The 18,956-nt window shown below is 62.0% G+C and overlaps 1 protein-coding gene across 2 annotated transcripts in view; it reads left to right on the top strand.

The window, feature by feature from the left end:
- The first annotated feature begins 2,419 nt into the window (after positions 1-2,419).
- ERBB3 (erb-b2 receptor tyrosine kinase 3) overlaps positions 2,420-18,956 on the top strand; it is a 39,119-nt gene continuing 22,582 nt past the window's right edge. The window contains exons 1-2 of one of the 2 annotated variants that reach the window (XM_084609782.1): positions 2,420-2,665; positions 17,068-17,219. In XM_084609782.1, the coding sequence (XP_084465908.1) occupies positions 2,584-2,665; positions 17,068-17,219 (234 nt within the window). In that variant the 5' untranslated portion in view covers positions 2,420-2,583. Of the gene's footprint in view, positions 2,666-16,081; positions 16,271-17,067; positions 17,220-18,956 lie in introns of those variants that run through there. The other variant, XM_084609783.1, reaches the window with a different exon arrangement.

Genomic DNA, 18,956 nt, shown 5'->3' on the forward strand with positions numbered 1-18,956 from the left:
TACTGCTCCTACCTGCCTGGCCCCTCAGCTGTATAAGAGCCAGGTCCAGGCTTCAGTGCGGGTGAAATGCTGGGTGTGTGAAGGACTTGGTGGGGTGCAGGGGGGACAGGGGCATACGGACTCTTAAGCCCCAGTTCATCCTTGTTTTGGGGGCTCCTTTGCACCAGCCCTGGGGGTGAAGATGTTGCTTATGCCCCCTGCTAGCTGGGTCCCGGGAGGGAACCGCAGGTTTGGGTGAGAAGATAACGAAGAGAAATCCTCGTGAGCTGTGGCCTTAGCACCAGCCCCAAGAGAGGCATTCCCAGAAATGGCCATGGGGGGGCACCCCAGGGCAGGAACAGGTGTAGGCTTGGCCTGTGCCCCCACCCGTCCCCGTTGCGGCTCTGATACGGAGGCTGATTACTTCAGGAGCAGGTTTGGGGCTCTGATTCTGCCCAGTCCCATCTGCAAGAGGCTCCGGCAGACGTGGGGAAAGGTCCGGCCAAGAAGAGCAGCCCTTGAGGCCTGGAAGGGAGGAATAGAAAAGACTTGGGCCTGTTCAGTGCAGCCCTAAGAGGAGACAGGAGCAGAGGGGGGCTGTGAGGGCGCCTTCGTTCACCCTCTCTCGTAACCTGAAAACAAAGGGTGACTGTTGCCACACGGCGTGTGACTGGCCTGTGGAACTCTCTGCCACAAGAACTCACTGCGGCCGAGAGTTCAGCGGGCACCAAAGATTCTGACTCAAGGTGATTAAAGTAGGGTAAAAATAACCTGGCGAGAGCCCAGAAGAGGGCTGCCCAGTAGCTCACGTGAAATTAACAGGTTAGTCTGAGCCCAGTTATTTATTTGTTAGGTGCATAATGGTAACACCTTGGTGCCCTAGTCAGGGATCCCCCCGTGTTCGGTGCTGTACGTTACTGATTAGTGTATTGCCCTAGCACAGAGCAGCCACAGACTAGCACCCTGCTGGGTTGGGTGGTGTGTATTAATTATTAGGTGTATTAGGGTCACCCCAAGGCTCCCCCCAGCCACAGGCCGGGGCTCTGCTGTGCTGGGTGCTGTAGGTTATTTATTAGGTGCATTACGGTAGTGCCCAGCAGCCCAGTCATGGCCCAGGCCCCCCTCGGTGACACTGAACACAAAGACGGGCCCTGCCCCCCGCCTCCAAGAGCTCCCAGAGGGTGCTCCCAGCCGCCCCCTCGCCCCGGGTCACGGCTGAGGCATGCTGGCAGCGGGGCGGGAGGGGGGGTTGCCAGAATCGCTCTGCCTGGCTGGCTCCGTTCCCACCGGGGGGGCCGACGGTTACTGACGGTTGCAGTGCGGCGGGCGCCCACCCGGCACGCGTCAGCTCCCCTCCCGCCTCCGTCGCTGAGCTCGTTTCCTCCCGGCCCCCTGCCTGACTGCGCCCATTGTTCCCCCCGCCCACTCCTGAACCCGTAGCGGGCCCCCCCCCCGCCTGCTTGGCCCTGCCTTGCCATCTGCGGTGCCCAGGCTCCGGGAGGCTGCGCCGGCTTTTCCCGCACCAGCTTCGGCTGGGCCAAGTGAGAGGGTCTGGCGCAGAGCAGAGCCTGGGGGCGGTGCGTGCCAACGGTGGAAACGAAGCGCAGGTGGGAAGCCAGGCCTGGGGAGGAGAGGAGACGCTGGCAAGGGGGGGCAGGGGCGAGAGGGGGGTGTGGGCTCGCAGCTGGGGCTCCTGAGTGCGAATCCTGAGGCTGCCTTGCGGTGCCCATGGCCGCCCTCTGTGTCTTCCTCCCCAGGCCAAAGGGGCAGATGGTTATTTCCCGGCTTGGATGTCAGGGTTAATTTCCTCCCTCTGCCAAGACGGGGCCAGGCCCTGGGAGGTGTTCAGGGGATTTCAGTGTGCGGCAGGCCCCAGACTCCCCGGAGGAGCCGAGAGAGACAAGGCGGGCGAGGGAGCCTCTGCTTGGACCAACGTCCCTTGGAGAGAGGGGCAAGCGTCGGTGCCAGGCGCTTCTGCAGGGCACGAGAGCCAACACCTCCCCCAGCCTGTCTCCCTGCTCCCCTGGGACTGGCCCAGCCCCTCTGGGCCTGCCACTCGCTCTGCAGCCGGGGCCAGCTCTACCCACGATGCCAGGGCCCTGGTGCCCCAGCCAGAGCTCCGGGCTCTGTTCCAGGGGCCGGTGGGCGAGCTGCAGGGGGGCAGACTGGGGGTCCCGTGAGCTTCTCCCGCCCGTGCCCGTCTGCTCCCTGGGGCAGAGACCCGCTGGGCAGAGCCTGGCCCAGTGGGGCCCTGCCCAGGTGCTGGGACGACCAACCATCAGGGAATGGCCCAGTCCTGGGGGCAACAATGGGCTCGCCGGGGGGCTCAGACCCGCAGCCCCAGCTGTGCCCCAACCTCAGCTGGGCCGTCTCTGATTGGCTGCCAGCCCCAGCCAATGGGCGGCCGGCGGAGTTACTCCTGAATGAAGTGTGTTGTGGAGTGACTCCGGGAGCGGCGAGTGTCCCGGACGCGGATCAAAGCGGCTGCCCCGGCGGGCGACCCGGGAGCTGGGCGGCCGAAGCGGATCCACCAGCCGGGGGCCCTGCCCGGCCCCAGCGGGGAGCAGGTGGCCCGAGCCAGCATGTCCTAGCCCGCCCGGCGCAATGCGGAGCGGCCGCCCCCCGGGACGTTTCCTGGGGCTCCTTCTCCTGCTCTGCCGCCCGGAGCTCGCCGCCCCCCAGGCAGGTAGGTAAAGGCACGAGCGAGCCCCGGCGGACCCGAGCCGGAGTCTGCTGAGCGCCCGGGGGGGGGTTGTTTGCACCCTGGGGTGTCACTGGCTGTGTCGGGGGAGGGGGGATGGTTTCGGATTGAGGCGCCCCTGAACCTACTCTGCCCCCCCCGCCCCCCCCGCCGGGTTGTTTGCCCGGGCTGGGGAGCGGAGGCAGGTGGGTCTTAAAGCCACAGGGCGGGGGGGGGGGGAGCTCCCCAGCGGGTTGGATCCGCCTCAGAGGTTACGGGGGGAGGGGCGCTGGAGTTCTCCCCCTTGGTAAACTGAGGTTCCTGTCGGCAAGTGCTTTGCAGAGGTCAGGGGCTGGAGGTTGCAGCCTAGTGGGTCAGGGAGCCCCGGGAGGGGGAGACCCGCTGGGCCTTGCTCCCCCCCCTTCCCCCGGGGCTGGTGATCAGCCGGCTCGGGGCCCCGCCAGAGTCACTAGCCGCCTTTGCACGATTCTAGCCCCTGCCTTGGCCTCTGCCCATTGCAGGGTCAGGGCCCGGACTCTCCAAAGCATTCAGGTACCTCATCCCATGGGAGTTCGGCGCGTAAATCCCTGGGCGGGGCTGGGGCAGCCCCCTTCGCCTGTTTGCGGCTTTGGAAGAGACTTGTCGCCCTTTGGCTTGGGACCCTCCACCGTCTGCTGGTCCAGGGGCTCTTGGTCGTTCTGCAAGGCATTGGTTTGTCTGAAGCGTGGCAAGGCAGCGGACGCGTCTGGGGGCGAGCTGACAGTCACGCCCGTGCGGGCAGGGCCCCGTCTCAGGATCAGGGCCTAGAGGATCCCCCCCCCATCCCCCGGCGACATAGGCTCCAGCGCCCATGGGTTTTACCAGGAGAAATAAACGAGAAATCGGCCCGGGCAGGAAAGCAAATGGTGCAGGGTTTCCTGTCTCAAAATGTCGCGGGGGAATGTGTCTGGGTGGCGGGAAGCGAGATGCCTGAGGATAAGGCCGGGCAGAGAGGGCCAAGAGCAGGACTCCGGTATCTTGCGTTACAAGTTCTAGGCCTCTCTGCGGGGCCTCGTCTCCTGAGCACACTTGACTAACAGGCTTTGGCAAGTTCAGGAACTTGGAATTGAAGGTGTTAGTCCAACGGCCGGGGTTTCCTGGAGCCGGGCCAGCCCCTCCGCTCCCTGGGCACCTGTTGTGTTTGTTTGGTGGGTGTGGGGCGGGAAAGCCACTCGCTTTCTCGACTAGGCCCTTTGAAACCATTCCTTGGGCTGGGCCTGGGGAAAACAGGGACAAAACAAATGGAGCCATGAACGGGTCTCGGGCGCAAGAAAAGGGGGTTTATTCCCAGCTGCGCAGCTGGCTGCCCGGGGCGTAAGGCCGGAAGGGATGCCACGGGCTCCTTTCAGCCGTCGCTCTCGCAGCACTTTGAAATCTTGAACGTGGTGAGACGCACATCGGGGTCCCCATCTCATCAGACTCCTGATGAGCACCGGCCATGAGGCGTCACCCCCACACGCCTGCGCTCAACCCAGTGACTTTAAGCACCGACCGTCCTCGTGAGGCTAAACTGTTGTACGCCTCGGCCAGAAAACAGGAGAAACCCAAGGGCCACCAGTGCCTGAAACCCTGCTATGGAGGGGAATTGATTGGGTGGGCAAATCACTCCCCCATTCTCCGTGCCTCAGTTTCCCCACATGATGGAGAAGGAGCACTGATTCCTCTCTTGCGGGGCTGTTTACTTCGTAGTTAAGTGGATCCAGATCCTCGGCTGGAGACACCAGGACAAAATAATTTGGGGATTATTAGAATTGTTCTCATCCTCCCTGTCCGTTAATGACCCCCATGGGAGTACCAGCCTGGGCTCTGTGCTGGCTGCTTGGAACCAGTTTGGGAGGACATTAGCAGCCCCTGCAGTTGGTTCCCTGTTTATCAAGGCTGGAGGGAAAAGAAGCAGATAACTAAGGAAGAGCCCCTGGGTGGGATTCCCTGCCCTGTGCCATGCAGCGCACTTGGTCCAAATGGTCCCTGTTTAAACTCTGCCGGCCTGGTTCTGATCTCGCCTGGCCCAGAGCCGCTCTACTGTGCGCCTCTCAATTTACACCGAGGCGTCAGGGTGAGGAAGACGCCTCCCTCACTGCGCAGCGCCCCAGCCTTGCTCTGCGCCCACAGCAGATTTGCATGCCCAAGGTTGGCTGGATTGTTCTGAACTGAATCACTTCTGCAGAAGCTCCCGTGACTGTTTTTTAGTGCTTGCAGGTCTCAGCGCAATCCAGGGGAGGGGAGCGGTGCAAAGCAACCTGAAAACAACCGTGCACCCAAGGGGTTTTATTGCAGGGGCTGGGCCGCCCAGGCGGGGGAAGGGGAGCGTCTCCAAATTGGGGGTGGTGGTGAAAGCAACACGTCACTTCATGATGTAACCCCCGGCTTGCTTTTCCTATGAGCCTGTGGCAGAGTCATCACACAGCCAAGGTGGTTGCAATCAGGGCTCCTGGTTTCCACGGCCAGCTCTGGGTGGGGTATGGGGCCTAGTGATTAGAGCTGGAAGTCAGGACTCCTGGGTTCTGGTCCCAGGTCTGGCTGTTGCTTTAGGCAAGTCAGTGCCTCTCTCTGCCTCAGTTTACCCCATGCATAAGCAGGTGCTAGTGCTTCAGGGGAAGGACCTATGAGGAAGTGCTCTCCAGGAGGGGATCTGAAATTGTACTGGGGAACATTACCCGAGCGAACCGTCGGGGGCTGGGACCCAGGAGTCCTGGAGGAATTCAGGAAGATGAGGCCAGTGCATGGTGGCTGCTCTTTACAAGGGATTCTCCTGAGTGCTCAGTGACAGTGTCAAGGTTATTTGTGTTTTCTGGATTTGCAGAGACCTTTGCTCTTGTTTTGTAACCAATCTGCTGTAGGCGCATTCCCGGGCTATCCTTTGGGCCGGATTTTTCCTAGCTCCTCGGGAAGTCTGGCCTTTCCTGTGGCTTGGTGCAACTTGTGCGTGCAAATGGGCCAGAGCGTGTCTGTCACCCCCAAGTGTGAGCGCCGCTTGTGAAAAGACAAGCGTGAGAATCTGATTCCTGGGCAATTGGCTCCTGCAACTTTCTGACAAACAGACGCTGCTGGTTCCCTTGCTTCTTCCTAGCCCTTGGGCTGGGCTGATTTGCCATGTCCCTCTAGTATTGGGTCTGCTCTCTACTCACTGGGGCGGGGCGGGGGGGGGAGGCCGGCCTGCTCGGGGGGGGATGGGACTGGATGCTGAAATAGACCGTTTCCATCTCTAACACCTAACACTCAACCCACTTGCGAGGACATTTTTTCCACTCAGCACTTCCCCCACGACCGCTGTGCAAGGAAACCACCCCAAGGCCCTTGCTTTCCCTGTGATCCCAAGTTCCTCCCTCCGATGTTCCCCACCTGCCCCATTCTTGCCCAGATGCCTGGATCCTGACGCCAGGAGGGGCCGAGAGGCACCAGACCCTCGTCAGTGTCACTCTCCTCCCAGCTCAGAGGAGGGGGCTGCGTTTGGGGGTGGGGGATGTCCGGGCACGGAGGCACCTGTGCTCCCAGTCACAGCTGGCTGCTCTAATTTTAGGCCTCCCAGCCTTGACAGTGTCCCTTTAAAAATGCCTTTGGAGCTTGGCTCTTGCCGCATTCCTCAGGCTCTTGCAGCCCCTTGCTTTATTTTGGGACCGAGCCGGGGAGCTGCCGGAGCAGTGGCCATGGATGACGTGAGGACGGGCTGTTTCCTAGAGCTGTTCCAAGCACGTCGCGGATGGAATAAGTGGCATGACCGAGCTGGAAAAGGAGAGGAAAGATGGTCCATGGTTAAAGTGCCGGGCTGCGACTCCAGAGACTTGGAACATGAGAACGGCCAGACTGGGTCAGACCAAAGGTCCAGCTAGCCCAGTGTCCTGTCTGCCAGCAGTGGCCAATGCCAGGGGCCCCAGAGGGAATGAACATAACAGGGACTCATCAAGTGATCCATCCCCATTCCCAGCTTCTGGCAAACAGAGGCTAGGGTCATGATCCCTGCTCATCCTGGCTATTAGCCATTGAACTTATCTAGTTCTTTTTCGAACCCTGTTATGGTCTTGGACTTCACAACATCCTCTGGCAAGGAGTTCCACAGCGTGACTGTGCGCTGTGTGAAGAAATACTTCCTTGTGTTTGTTTTAAACCTGCTGCCTGTTAATCTCATTGGGTGACCCCTAGTTCTTGTGTTACGAGAAGGAGTAAATAACACTTCCTTATTGACTTTCTCCACACTCTTGTCGTGATTTTATAGCCCTCTATCCTATCTCTCCTTAGTCGTCTCTTTTCCAAGCCGAAAAGTCCCAGTCTTATTAATCTCTCCTCATACGGCAGCCGTTCCAGACCCCTTTTGTTGCCCTTTTCTGAACCTTTTCCAATTCCAATATATCTCTTTTGAGATGGGGCGACCATATCTGCATGCAGTATTCAGGGTGTGGGCATCCCATGGATTTAAACAGAAGCAATAGGCTATTTCCTGTCTTATTATCTGTCCCTTTCCGAATGATTCCCAGCGTTCTGTTCGCTTTTCTGGCGGCCGCTGCGCACGGAGTGGAAGTTTTCAGAGAACTCTCCACACTGACACCAAGATCTCCTTCTTGAGTGGTGACAGCTAATTTAGACCCCATCATTGTATGTGTAGAGCTGGGATGATGTTTTCCAATGTGCATTACTTTGCATTTATCAACATTGAATTTCATCTGCCATTTTGTGGCCCCATCACCCAGGTCTGAGAGATCCCTTTGTAGCTCTTCGCAGTCTGCCTGGGAATTAGCTGTCTTGAGTAGTTTTGTATCATCTGCAAATTTTGCCACCTCACTGTTTACCCCTTTTTCCAGATCGTTTATGAATATGTTGAATTGTCCTGGGCCCAGTGCAGACCCCTGGGGACACCACCATTTACCTCTCTCCATTCTGGAAACGACCATTTATTCCTACCCTTTGTTTCCTATCTTTTAACCAAGTGGTTCTCAGAGCCGGTCCACCGCTTGTTCAGGGAAAGCCCCTGGCGGGCCAGACCAGATTGTTTACCTGCCGCATCCGCAGTTTCGGCCGATCGCGGCTCCCACTGGCCGCGGTTCGCTGCTCCAGGCCAATGAGGGCTGCGGGAAGGGCAGCCAACTCGTCCCTTGGCCCACGCCGCTTCCCGCAGCCCCCATTGGCCCGGAGCAGCGAACCGCGGCCAGTGGGAGCCGCGATCGGCCGAACCTGCGGACGCGGCAGGTAGACAAACCGGTCCAGCGCGCCAGGGGCTTTCCCTGAACAACCAGCAGACTGACTTTGAGAACCACTGTTTTAACCAGTTACTGATCCACAAGAGAACCTTCCCTCTTATCCCACGACTGCTCACTCTTCTTAAGAGCCTTTGGTGAGGGCCCTGGTCAAAGGCTTTCTGAAAATCTAAGTACACTACATCCACTGGATCCCCCTTGTCCACATGCTTGTTGGCCCCCCGCAAAGAATTCTAGTAGATGGGTGAGGCATGATTTCCCTTGACAAAAAACATGTTGACTCTTCCCCATTTCCAGCGGGCACAGTCTCCGTATGGACCCAGGGCCAGTCCCTCCAGCTCTCTGCCCAGTGTCTGTCCAGGGCCCAGCACCATGGGGCCCCTGGGGGCTCTGACTGTCCGGCCGGTGTCTGTACAGTTACAGAGCAGCGGCCGTGGCTGATTGCGTAGCGGGGTGGATCTGCTGCAGGGCAGGGTCGTTCTCTGTAGCACCTCTTCGGGCTCTGCCGTTAACCATCCCAAGCAGTCGGTCTCCTGGCACCTGGCAAGTTCCCTGGCTTTCCTTATGCCACCTTGAGTTCCTTCGTGGGTCCTTTATGACTCAACCCCTCCAATCTCGCCTTTCGGCTCAGAGGCAGAGTCCAAAAGCTCTCCTGAAAGGAAGTGAACGCCCAGCCGTTGTTTTGAAGCCCAGCAAGGAAAACAGCAAGACAGGTGGCCAGAGAAGTGACTAATTGCAGGGCAAACACCCGGGCTGCGTGTGGGTTCTCTCCCTGCGGATTCTCTCCAGGTGGATTTCAAAGATGGCTAAGACCCAGCCTGGCTCTGTTCTGTGAATGTCCCATTTGCACCAGGAAATGATTTCTAATTTATTATGGGTGTTAAAGTAAGGCCTAGGGGATCCGGCTGAGATTGGTGCCCCAACGTGCCGGGCACTGCCAGACCCACAGTGTGAGATGGTCCCTGCCCCAAGGAGCTTCCAGTTGGCATAGGCAAAGCAGGCAGGAAACAGTTTCACACATAGGGAAACTGAGGCAGGAGAGTGGCGGTAATGAGCCCGGGGCTCCTGCCCAGGGGAGGCAGGAGATGGAGTGGGGGCCCTGTTCTGTGGGACAGGGGCAGAACCCCGGTCAGGTGCCGCAGGGGATTTGTCTGATCTGGATCTCACATGTGTTGAGTTTGTCGGGCAACCATCTGGCTGAGCGGTGGGTGTGTCGGGCTGTGTGGGTGTTTGGGCTCAGCTGGGTCGCAGAGCCAGGCCTAGCTCCCGATCTCTCTCTCTCTCTCTCTCTTTTTTCCTCGCCTTTATCTGGTTTTCGTTCAGCTTCTGCAGCTCCTGCGTGCGACTCAGAGCCCAGGCCGGGAACTCCCCCCGTCCCCTCCCGCCGAGCACCCGGGCTTTATCTGGGGCCAGGACATGATGTTTCCCTCTGTAGCTCTTTTGTTCCTCGCTGGTAGCTGCTCTGACCAGCAAGATTTTTTTCAAAAGCCCCTAATGGGCCGGAGCCTGGGAATGAAAAGCCAGCCCCACGCCCAGGCGGGGTGTGCGGATAAAGGCGCCCCATTGTGTAGCCACGACAGCCGTGGAACTGAAGGGGGCACAGGGTCGGGACCCCCAGCCTGGCTGCCCAGGGCTGTCGGCAACTCAGCCCCAACCCTCTGTGACAGCACCGCTGCTGGCTGGGGGACCAGGACTCCTGGGTTCTCTTCCTGGCTCGGGGAGGGGAGTGGGATCTAGTGGTTAGAGCAGGGAAGGGCTGGGAGCCAGGACTCCTGGGTTCTAACCCTGGCTCGGGGAGGGGAGTGGGATCTAGTGGTTAGAGCAGGGAGGTGGGAGCCAGGACTCCTGGGTTCTAACCCTGGCTCGGGGAGGGGAGTGGTATCTAGTGGTTAGAGCAGGGGGGTGGGAGCCAGGACTCCTAGATTCTATTTCCACCTGTGCTACTGCCTCTCTGCCAGTCATGTCCCCTTGCTGTGCCTCAGTTTCCCCTCTTAGTGGAAGTCTTTGCTGGCTGCCCCCTCCTTCCCACAGCTTCCTCCTGATACTCCCCCCCACACACACACTCACCAGAGGGGGCTCTGGTGGGGGCAGTAGCAGGAGCTGCCCACCCAGCTCAAGGGCATCTGTACAACCTGGTGGTGAAAATGCCAGGGGCTCACAGTCCCTGGTCTGCACAATCCCTTGGCTACTGCCCGGTGGGTCATGGTGGTTCTTGTTCCACGGAGCCCACAGCCCCCATCAGACACAACTCCCCACACCGGCATATTTCACCTGCGCAGTCGTTTACTTCCTAGTATCCAGCCTCACTTCTTCCCCCCATGCTCACCCCGTGGCTCCCTGCGATCCCCCTGCACGCCCAGCTGCTCTGGGGCTCTCTGGGCATCGGCTGCAGGCTTCAGCTGCCGTGGGGCTGGGCTCGGTGCGTTCCCAGCATGTGCAGCTCGCTGATAACACACGGCAGCTCGAGCTCTCACCCGCCACCCCGGGCACGTTGACACGGGTTCTCTGCTCTGCTGCTGGCTGGGTTCGAGGGACCGTTCGGGGAGACAGCTCCGCCGGGGGGGTGGAGGGTCAGCCAGAGCCGCCGACCTCTGGGGGGGTCCACCCCCCACTTGGAGTTTGGAACAAAGTTCCCGCCCCAGAACTCCCACCAGCAGAGGACTTGCCAGGCTGGAACCCAGGTCCACCCAGCCCAGGGCCAGGCTCTGATGCTGGGCAGCGCCAGGCCAGAGCAATTCAGACAAAGATCCAACGTGTGACGACCCGAATGCTCCTGGTTTGGGGAGGGAGGGGGGGAATGTGATCAAAGGGGAAGTTGCTAGAGCTCAGTGACACCCCCCCCCCACAACGAGACGTTAAGTCCCTGCCCCGTTGATTGTTACGTGTGTCCCGTCAGGCCTGGCGCTGCCCAGACAACAGGAGTCAGGCCCCAGCCCCAAGAGCGGAGAAGCCGAGGGCTTGGCTTCTCTCCCGTTAGCCCCTCCCCGGCTCCCCTGCACCTGCCAGGCTGGAGACGGAAAGAAACGAAGGACATGCCCATGGCCTGAGCTCACCCTGTGCTGGGGGGACGTTGGGGGACCCTGCCCTCGGCTGCAGGCCCGTTGGGTGCAAGGGGAGTCCTGGATCAGGCCCTAGCTGCAGGAATTTTGCTGCCAGCCCCACCCTGTGTGAACCCAGCTGCCTGTCAATCAAAGGTAGCAGCCCCCCACTTCTATGCCATCCTCTGCTTCCCACCAGGAACCCTCTCCGGACCATTCGCATGCCAGTGGCCTGAATCCCGACTCTGGATGTCCTGCCCCAGGTCTCCGCGCCCGCTGTCTTCTCCACCCTGCCCGGTTTGATCCCCAGTGCTTGGCTGCCACCTCTGCTCCCGCCCGCGGGCCAGAAGGGAGGCATCAATTTCACGGTGTGCAACGCACCATGGAAGTGACCTGGGTGCCCCCGCAGGCTTCCCACCCCAGAGTCCCCTGGGTGCCCCCGCAGGCTTCCCACCCCAGAGTCCCCTGCGTGGAGTTGCACTGCCCGGCCCAGAAGCAGGGATGGGGGACAGTTTGCTTAGATTGACCCTCCCCCCACCCCAGCTCTAATCCCCCCTCAGCCAGTCGGGGCCCAGGACACCCCCGGGACGTTGGAGGGGAAGCTGCAGCTCACGCTTTGTAAAACGTTCAAGGGACACTGACGTGTTAAAAATAACTCCTCTCTGGGCTGCTCCCCGGCCTTTGCTTTTCCCGTCTTGCTAGTTTCTTGTCCTGCTGAGACCTGAGCAGGGAGGTTGGCGCTCTTCCTTGTGGGCCGTTGTCCAGTGGCCAGGGGAGAAAGGGGCTTGGGGACTCGGACTCCTGGATCCTTTTGCAACTCTGGGAGGGGATTGGGGCCTAGGGGTTAGAGCAGAGGGGCTGGGAGTCAGGACACCTGGGTTCTTTTCCTAGCGCTGCTGCTGACCCGACACACAAGCCCTTTGGCGAGTCCCTGCACCCCGCTGTGCCTCAGTTTCCCCCTCAGCATTGTGGGGGTGGCGACGGTCAGTAGGCTCAGGGCTGGAAGTTTCTGGGGTGTTCAGCCTCTGCGGGAAAAGCAGTGGGAGCTGCCGGGCATGCGGGGATGCCCAGACGCGTGCGCCTACTGAGGGTTTGGGGGCTCTTGGGGGGACGGGGGTTACTCTCCCCCTAGCGGGGCTGACGACTCTGCCTGGGGAGGCAGCTCAAGGAGCCCCTGCAGCCCAGGGCCGGGCCTGGCCGAGTACGTGAAGGAGACTCCGTCCCTTTATGTGTCCAGTTAATGATTTAGCAGCTTTGCTGGCTCTCGCTTTTATTTGGAGTGAAAGCACCTCTGTTCCCAGCCCCCAGGAGCAGCGTCTCTGGGGCTGAGCCAAGCTCCCCGGACCCTGATCTCTCCGCTGGATTGGGCCCGGAGCCGGGTTAGACTGAAAACAGCTGCCAGAGCCCCTGATCCGTGTGCACGGGGGCACCTGGCCTGGCTGGAGCACCTGAACCCGCGTGGCCAATGGACTTTGTGTGGGTGCCCTAGCGGGCTCTGGGCGGGCAGGTTTTCTCTACATCATCAGATCACAAACTTTCAGCTCAAGTCTCCATCTCTGCTCGCAGGAGGGCAAAGGCTGAAATAGGGTGGGGGAGGGCTGCGGGTCAGGAGTGAGGGGCATCGGCAGATCTGGGGGGAGCCCAGGGCTGGGGTCGCGGCGGGAGCTACTTTCCAGGGCCGAGTCAAACAACACTGCGGTTTCGTGGATTGTTGGGGCCCGACTGGCTGGGCTCGGGGGGGCCCAGATGGGTGATGGGGGCTCAGCCTCTGTTATCCTTGGGCCTTTCGGGGCTGGCGGGGAGATGGTGGTGGCTGCTTGGAGCAGTTTAAAGTGGAGATTGGGGGGTGGGGAGGTTTGTGGATTCCAGGGAATTGATAAAGTGAGGTCAAGCGGTGAATCTGCCGCAGAACTGGGGACAAAACCCAGGAGTCCTGGCGCTCAGCCTCCCTGATTTAACCATTCGACCCCACTGCCCTCCCAGAGCTGGGGACAGAACCCAGGAGTCCTGGTGCTCAGCCTCCCCGATCTAACCATTCGACCCCACTGCCCTCCCAGAGCTGGGGACAGAACCCAGGAGTCCTGGCTCCCCGCCCCCACCAGGCTCTCTCTCTGGCTGGTGTCCTGCAGGCCACGTGTTCTGGAGCTGGCCCACCCCACCCCATTTCCATGTGATGGGGAGGGAACGTTTCTGGCATCCCCTGAATGGCCTCCCGCAGGGTCCAGATCCCTCCATTCACTCTGCATCATGGGGGGGAGGACACTGGGTGTGTGTCAGGCCCCCCCTTGCCTGCCCTCTTGGAGTGGTGTGGGGCTGGGAGTGAGGCGTGGCCCAGCCCAGGATTGAGGGGTGGCCGGGGGGCTGCACTCGAAGGAAAGCTGGGGAGGGAGGGGTCAGAGGTTTGATGGATCCTGAGGGGGGGAGCAGGTAACGGGGCCCTTTGTTACCCCACCGCCTGGCTGAGGAGCCGCAGCCTGTGCTAGACACAGGAGACCCTTTTAATGGGGGGCAGTGGGGTGCCCAGGCCCTGGGGGACTGAACCTGCAAGGCAAGGCCTGTCTGTCTGTCCCTGGGGGGGTCTCTCTGTCTGGGGCTGGCCGCTCCCCACAGTGTCCCCCGGACTGGCTGGCTGGCCGGGCTCCCTCCCCCACCCAGGGGCCTGGCCCTGCGGGCCCCCCGCCCCCCCCGGCATGCGGCTGGGAATCTTTTTTTAAACGCCCACCACCCAGCTGCCCGGGGTGGGGGGCGGCTGCTGCCTGTCAGTCACCACGGCCCATCCCCCGCTCCCATTGGGGGGTGGGCCCCCTGTCCGCCCCCCGCCCCCCGGCTCTGAGCTGGGGTCATCAGAACCGAGTTAAAGGCGCTTTCTTCCCCTGGGCCCCGCCGCGGGGGGCAGGGGCTTGCATTTTTCTGGTGTCCCCCCTGCCCAGTGAGGCGGGGGGGCGGGGGGACTATTGGGGGAGACAGAACAGCCTGGAGGGGAATCCAGCAAAGGGCTAAAAAATCCCTGGAGCCCCTCAGGGCAGCAGAGCACAAAGGGTTAAAACACCAGCCATGTCTGGGGGGTCGGGCAGCAACTGGGGCTCTCGCCTTCCTGCCCCATCCGCACCCGACTCCCACCCCACAGCGACGAAAGGTCCCATTCCCTGCCCCCCCTGAGCAAGCCAGATCCCTGGGGCCAGATGGGAGCCGGCGCCCCCCAGAGGGGAAAGGCCCCATGCCCCATTCCCCGCCCCCGTGAGCCAGTCAGCCCCCCACCCTGGGGCCGGATGGGAGCCAGCCCCCCCAAGAGGGGAAAGGCCCAGGGCCCCATTCCCCAAGCTGCTCACGCCTGTGACAAGGGGGCAGGGGGCGTATGGGGGGGCCAAGAGGAGGAGTGGGGGGCTGTGCTTGGATGCTCCTCCTGAGCCGCAGGCATCACCGGGGCATCCGCCCCACCCCTGTCTCCCCCAACCCCCTGGGGGGGTCCCGCTCTATCCACCTCCTCTGGTGCCAGCCCTCTGTGCTGAAGCACGCCTCTCCTGGCGGCTGGGGGGGCCGGGAAGGGGGGCCCTTATCTCAGCCCGGAGACAAAGACCCTATTTAACACAGGCTGTCTGAGTCTCGTCTGGCCCCTTGGTACCGGCCTTGGACTGGGCCAGCAGGAAGGACTCGGGGGGCGGGGGGGGCTGGGCTGGCCAGGGAAGCCAGGAGCGTCCCCCGAACGACTCCCCCCAGCCTTTATCGGGCAGGAAGGGCCGGGTGCTGTCTGGCTGATGGGCCTGTACCCTGGCCTGGAGCCTCCTGTCTGGACCTGGGCTGGGGGGGGGGGGTGACGGGGGGAGCGGCTCCTTGCCTGAGCCTGGCTCCGAATGCCACTGGACCTGGCGGGGGGGCGGGGGCTCTTGTAGCCCCCCCATTGCTGAGCTGGCGGGCACCGCCCCGGCCTGTGGGGATAGAGCGGGATGAGCAGGGGTGTGGAATAGTGGGGGGCTATTGGAGGGGGGCTGCTGGGGGGGCTTGGGGGTGGTGCTTGGGGTGTAGGGGGGCATTTGCCAGGAATGGGCCTGGGGGGGCTGTCTGGAGGGCTCTTGGGAGGGGGTTAGGGGGCTATTTGGGGTGCCGTGGAGCTTTGGTGGTGCTCTGTGGTGGGGTTGTGCTGGGGGGCAGCAGAAGCACAAAGGGTTTGGCAGGATCTGCCCCCAGTGGCTGGCCACATGCCCGGGGGGGGGCATTTCTCCTGACTCCTTCCCCCCCCAGGTGCAGGGGCAGGAATCTCTGGGGGGTGGGGAGGAGCAGGGATGCCCCCACACTGGAAACAGAAGGGGGGGCAGGGATCACCCCCCTGGGAGGGGCAAAGTGGGCAGGGATCACCCCCCCAGGGGGCTCGGGGGCTCTGGGAATCGGATGTAAGGGGGCAGCCCCCCCAGGAGCTGATAGCTGGAGCTGTTCCTGGTGGGCGGTGCTCCCCTCCCCACGGATAATCCCCCTATTGTAAAGGCAGAACATGCCTGGGGCCCTTCCCCCCCCCCTTTCCCTTGGCCGCACAAAGGGCCCCTCGGAGCCTGGGGAGCAGATACGCCCCAAATCTGCAAGGCGGCTGCATCCTGCTGGGCCGGGCACAATGGAGCCCCTGTGCATCCCCCGCCCCCTCCCTGGAGCTGGCAGGGCCGCCCGGCCCCCAGCCCAAAGGGCCGATTCTTCTGCACTTGGGGGGAGGCGGGGGGGAGGTGGCATCTGACCTTTGCAGGGACTGTCAGAGATGATGGAAAGTTCAGCTGGGCGGGGGGAGGCTGAGGGGGTTGGGGGGCAGTGATGGGGGTGGGGTGGAGAGAGAAAGGGGGGCAGGAGATGGGGTGGGGAGGAGGGGTGGTGGGGAGGGCAGGGCGTGGGGGGTGAGGGGCAGGGGCTTGGGGGGGAGGGGAGGAGAGGAGAGAGGAAGGGGGGCAGGGAGTTGTGGGGGGGTTGTAATGAACCCACAATAAAACAGGGGGAACGGGGGTGCCTGGGCTTCCCTTCGATTCTGTCCCAGCCAAGAGCTGGACGCGGCTCCCAGCTCTGGCTCTAACCACTGGCCCCGCTGCCCTGCCCGTGCTGGGAGCAGAGCCCGGCATCCAGGCCCGGGCTGGAGGCCGCGGCCGGGCTCCGGGGTGTCTCTGACTCGGGCCGGGTGCCCCCAGCCAGGGCTGCTTGAGCTGCGTGACGCCAGCCGACAGCGCCCAGCCCTGGGGGCGCGCGAGGCGGGTTGGTTGTTTGCTCCCTTGCACAAGAAGCGCCCGGGCCGGTTCGGCACCCCCCAGGGGGTGGGGAAAGCTCGCGCGATTTGGGAGGCGCCGATCTCGCCCCTCTGCAGCCGGGACCCAGGGGTGAGGGGCCTGCGTTCGAGCCCACTGCACAGCAGGGGAGGTCGGGCCCAGAGAGGCGCCCACGGACGCGCCCCCTGTCTGTGGCCGCCCTGGCAAGTGAACCCAGGTGTCCTGGGTGCCAAGGCTGGTGCCCTCCCCGTGCTCCGTCCGCCTGAGCAGTGCCCGGGAAGGACGGTGGGTGGCAGAGGCCGGGGGCAGATGGCCTGGCCCAGGGCCGGGAGCGCGGGAGCCGTCGCGGGAGGCAGCTCGTGGGCCTTGGCCCCACGGCAAGGCAGGATCAGGTCCATCACCCGCTTGGCTGAGGTGCCCCCTAGCCCCTGCCGCCTGCTGGCATCGGCTGCCCCCTGGCCACATCCCAAGCGCTGCCTCCCCCGGCTGGTGTCACAATGGAGCTTTTCTGGTGCTGCGAGGGGGAGGGGAATGGCTCCTCATTTGTTTACCTGCAGGAGGGTGGGGCTGGGTCCCTGGGTTGGTTGGCAAAGGCCCAGAAAGGGCCTGGCTGGGAGTATCCGCTGGAAGGCAGCCAGGGAAGGAGGGTTGGGGGCACCCAGCGAAATGGAGGGGGAAAGAGCAGCCCAGCCAGCCCCCCCCCCGGACTGCTTTCTGTCCTGGCGTGAGATTGAGCAGCCAGGCCTGGTGCTGAAGAGAATGGCCATTGCAACAGTGTTTCCCCCCTAGGGAGCTGCCCGGCAGCGTCCTGCCAGGAGGGGCTCAGCAGGCGGGTTGTGAGCGGGGTGGGGGGCAAGTGTGTGATTAACCCTTCCGTGGCTCTCACGCCCGCGCGTTCCTCGTTGCAGTGTGTGCGGGGACCCTGAACGGGCTGAGCGTGACGGGCGATGCCCAGCACCAGTACCAGACGCTGCACAAGATGTACAACAACTGCGAGATCGTCATGGGCAACCTGGAGATTGTGCTGATCGACCACAGCCAGAACCTGTCCTTCCTGCAGGTGAGGGCGGGGGCTGTGCCGCCTGGCGAGGGGGGACGGGCACGGCTGGGTGGAGAAGGGGGTGCTGTGGATGAAAGGGTGCTTTGCTCTCTCCTCCCTCCCATCCCGTCTGCCTGCCAGGTGGGAATCTTTACTCACCCGGCCTGCTTTCCCGTGCCAGCTGGCGACCTGCTCTGACATGCCCAGCTGGCAGCACGGGACCGGGCGGGAGCAGGCGTGCCGCCCCCCGCCCCGTGCTGCGCCGTGCAGGGGGCCAGGAGGGAGGGCGGGGGATCTGGGAGCTCCGGGGCCGGGGAGCGTCAGCGTGGGGTGCAGTGGTACAAAAGGCAGAGCTGGGCTCCAGCCCGTTCTCTTGTGCTGCCCTGCGGCTTGGGGATGCAGACATGCTCCGGGGTCGCTGCCTTGGTGAATCTGGCTTAGCACAGCGGTGCCCCAGCCCCCTGGCAGCCCGGAGCTAGTCCCCGCTGGTGGGAGCGGGCGGTTCAGACTCCAAACTGCCCTGGGAGCAATCAGGCCGGGTTGGGGCCACCCGTGTGCCGTGGGATTGGAAGAGCACACGGGCAAGTGCAAACGTCCGGACACACGTGTGTGCAAGCAGGGATACATGTGCAAATCCTCCCAGGTGCAGGTTGTCGCCCGGGCACGGGGATCACGCAGGCGTGAACTTAGGGACTTCCAAGGCCCTGGCGGTTTGACCGCTGCTCCTGGGGGCACGGGGGGGCGGGGCGGAGGGGGCAGCGCCAGGATCAGCCAGGTTCAGAGTGCAGAGACCCGGAGCTTCTGGGACACCCGCCAGCCCCAAAGCGCTTCGTCTCCGTCCCCTTGTATTGAAACCCCCCTCAACCCACAGAGCTGGGCCCCAGAACAGGAAAACAGGTGAATTCTTGGAGCCTCTGGGCCTTGTCTGCTCCGGGGGGACGGGGGTGAGCTGCATTGGTGTAAAAAACCCTTTTGAAATGGATCTTTCATGGCCCACAGCTGGGCAGATGCTACTGGTACCAGTGAGAATTCGGAGCCCAATATGCTTAATGCACCGTCCCTTAGATGGGGAAGAATCACGCAAGCCGTTAAGGTTACACAGCACACATCTTTCCCCTACGCCTCGGCTTCTCAAGCATCAACTCTCAGTAACTATGTTGGCCTTACGCAGTATCCTGAGTGGCAAACAAAGCAGGCCGAGCTACCAGTCCTAGAGGGAGACTTTACTTTTTTTCTCTTCTTCCTCCTCCTCGCAGGTACTTGGTCTGTCAAGGGTCCCCTGAAGCAGGGTCTGGTCACCCTGAGCCCTTTTGTTGTAGAATCCCGCCAACATCCCTCGGAGTTGCCCTGAGCCCTCTGTCTTACAATGCCTTCATATGCTAATTGGGGAACTAACTTCACTAATTTACTTTGCTTCGCATTTGTACCGTTTTGTTCTCAAAGGAGCCAGATGCTCCAGAACTTGTGGGCATGTATGACGAGTTTTTTCAATTAATATTTTGGAAGGCGGGGGGGGGGCTGTAGAACAGACGCCAGCCAAAGCGCAATCCACGTTTACTCTCCCATCAATCATTCACTTCAGCTTTCAGCACGATGCCATCCACAGTGGCCATTTTGACCCACGTTAGCTTGCGCCAAGCCCACTGATCGCATGATATTACGTTTTCTTTACTTTGTGAGCTGGTCCCCTGCTGATATATTCCGAAGTTCGATGTTGAAACCATACAGGCTGATGGAGCCGTTTTCAACCATTAATTC

The sequence above is a fragment of the Lepidochelys olivacea genome (assembly GCF_965140295.1).
Source record: "Lepidochelys olivacea isolate rLepOli2 genome assembly, chromosome: 20".
NCBI lineage: Eukaryota > Metazoa > Chordata > Testudines > Cheloniidae > Lepidochelys > Lepidochelys olivacea.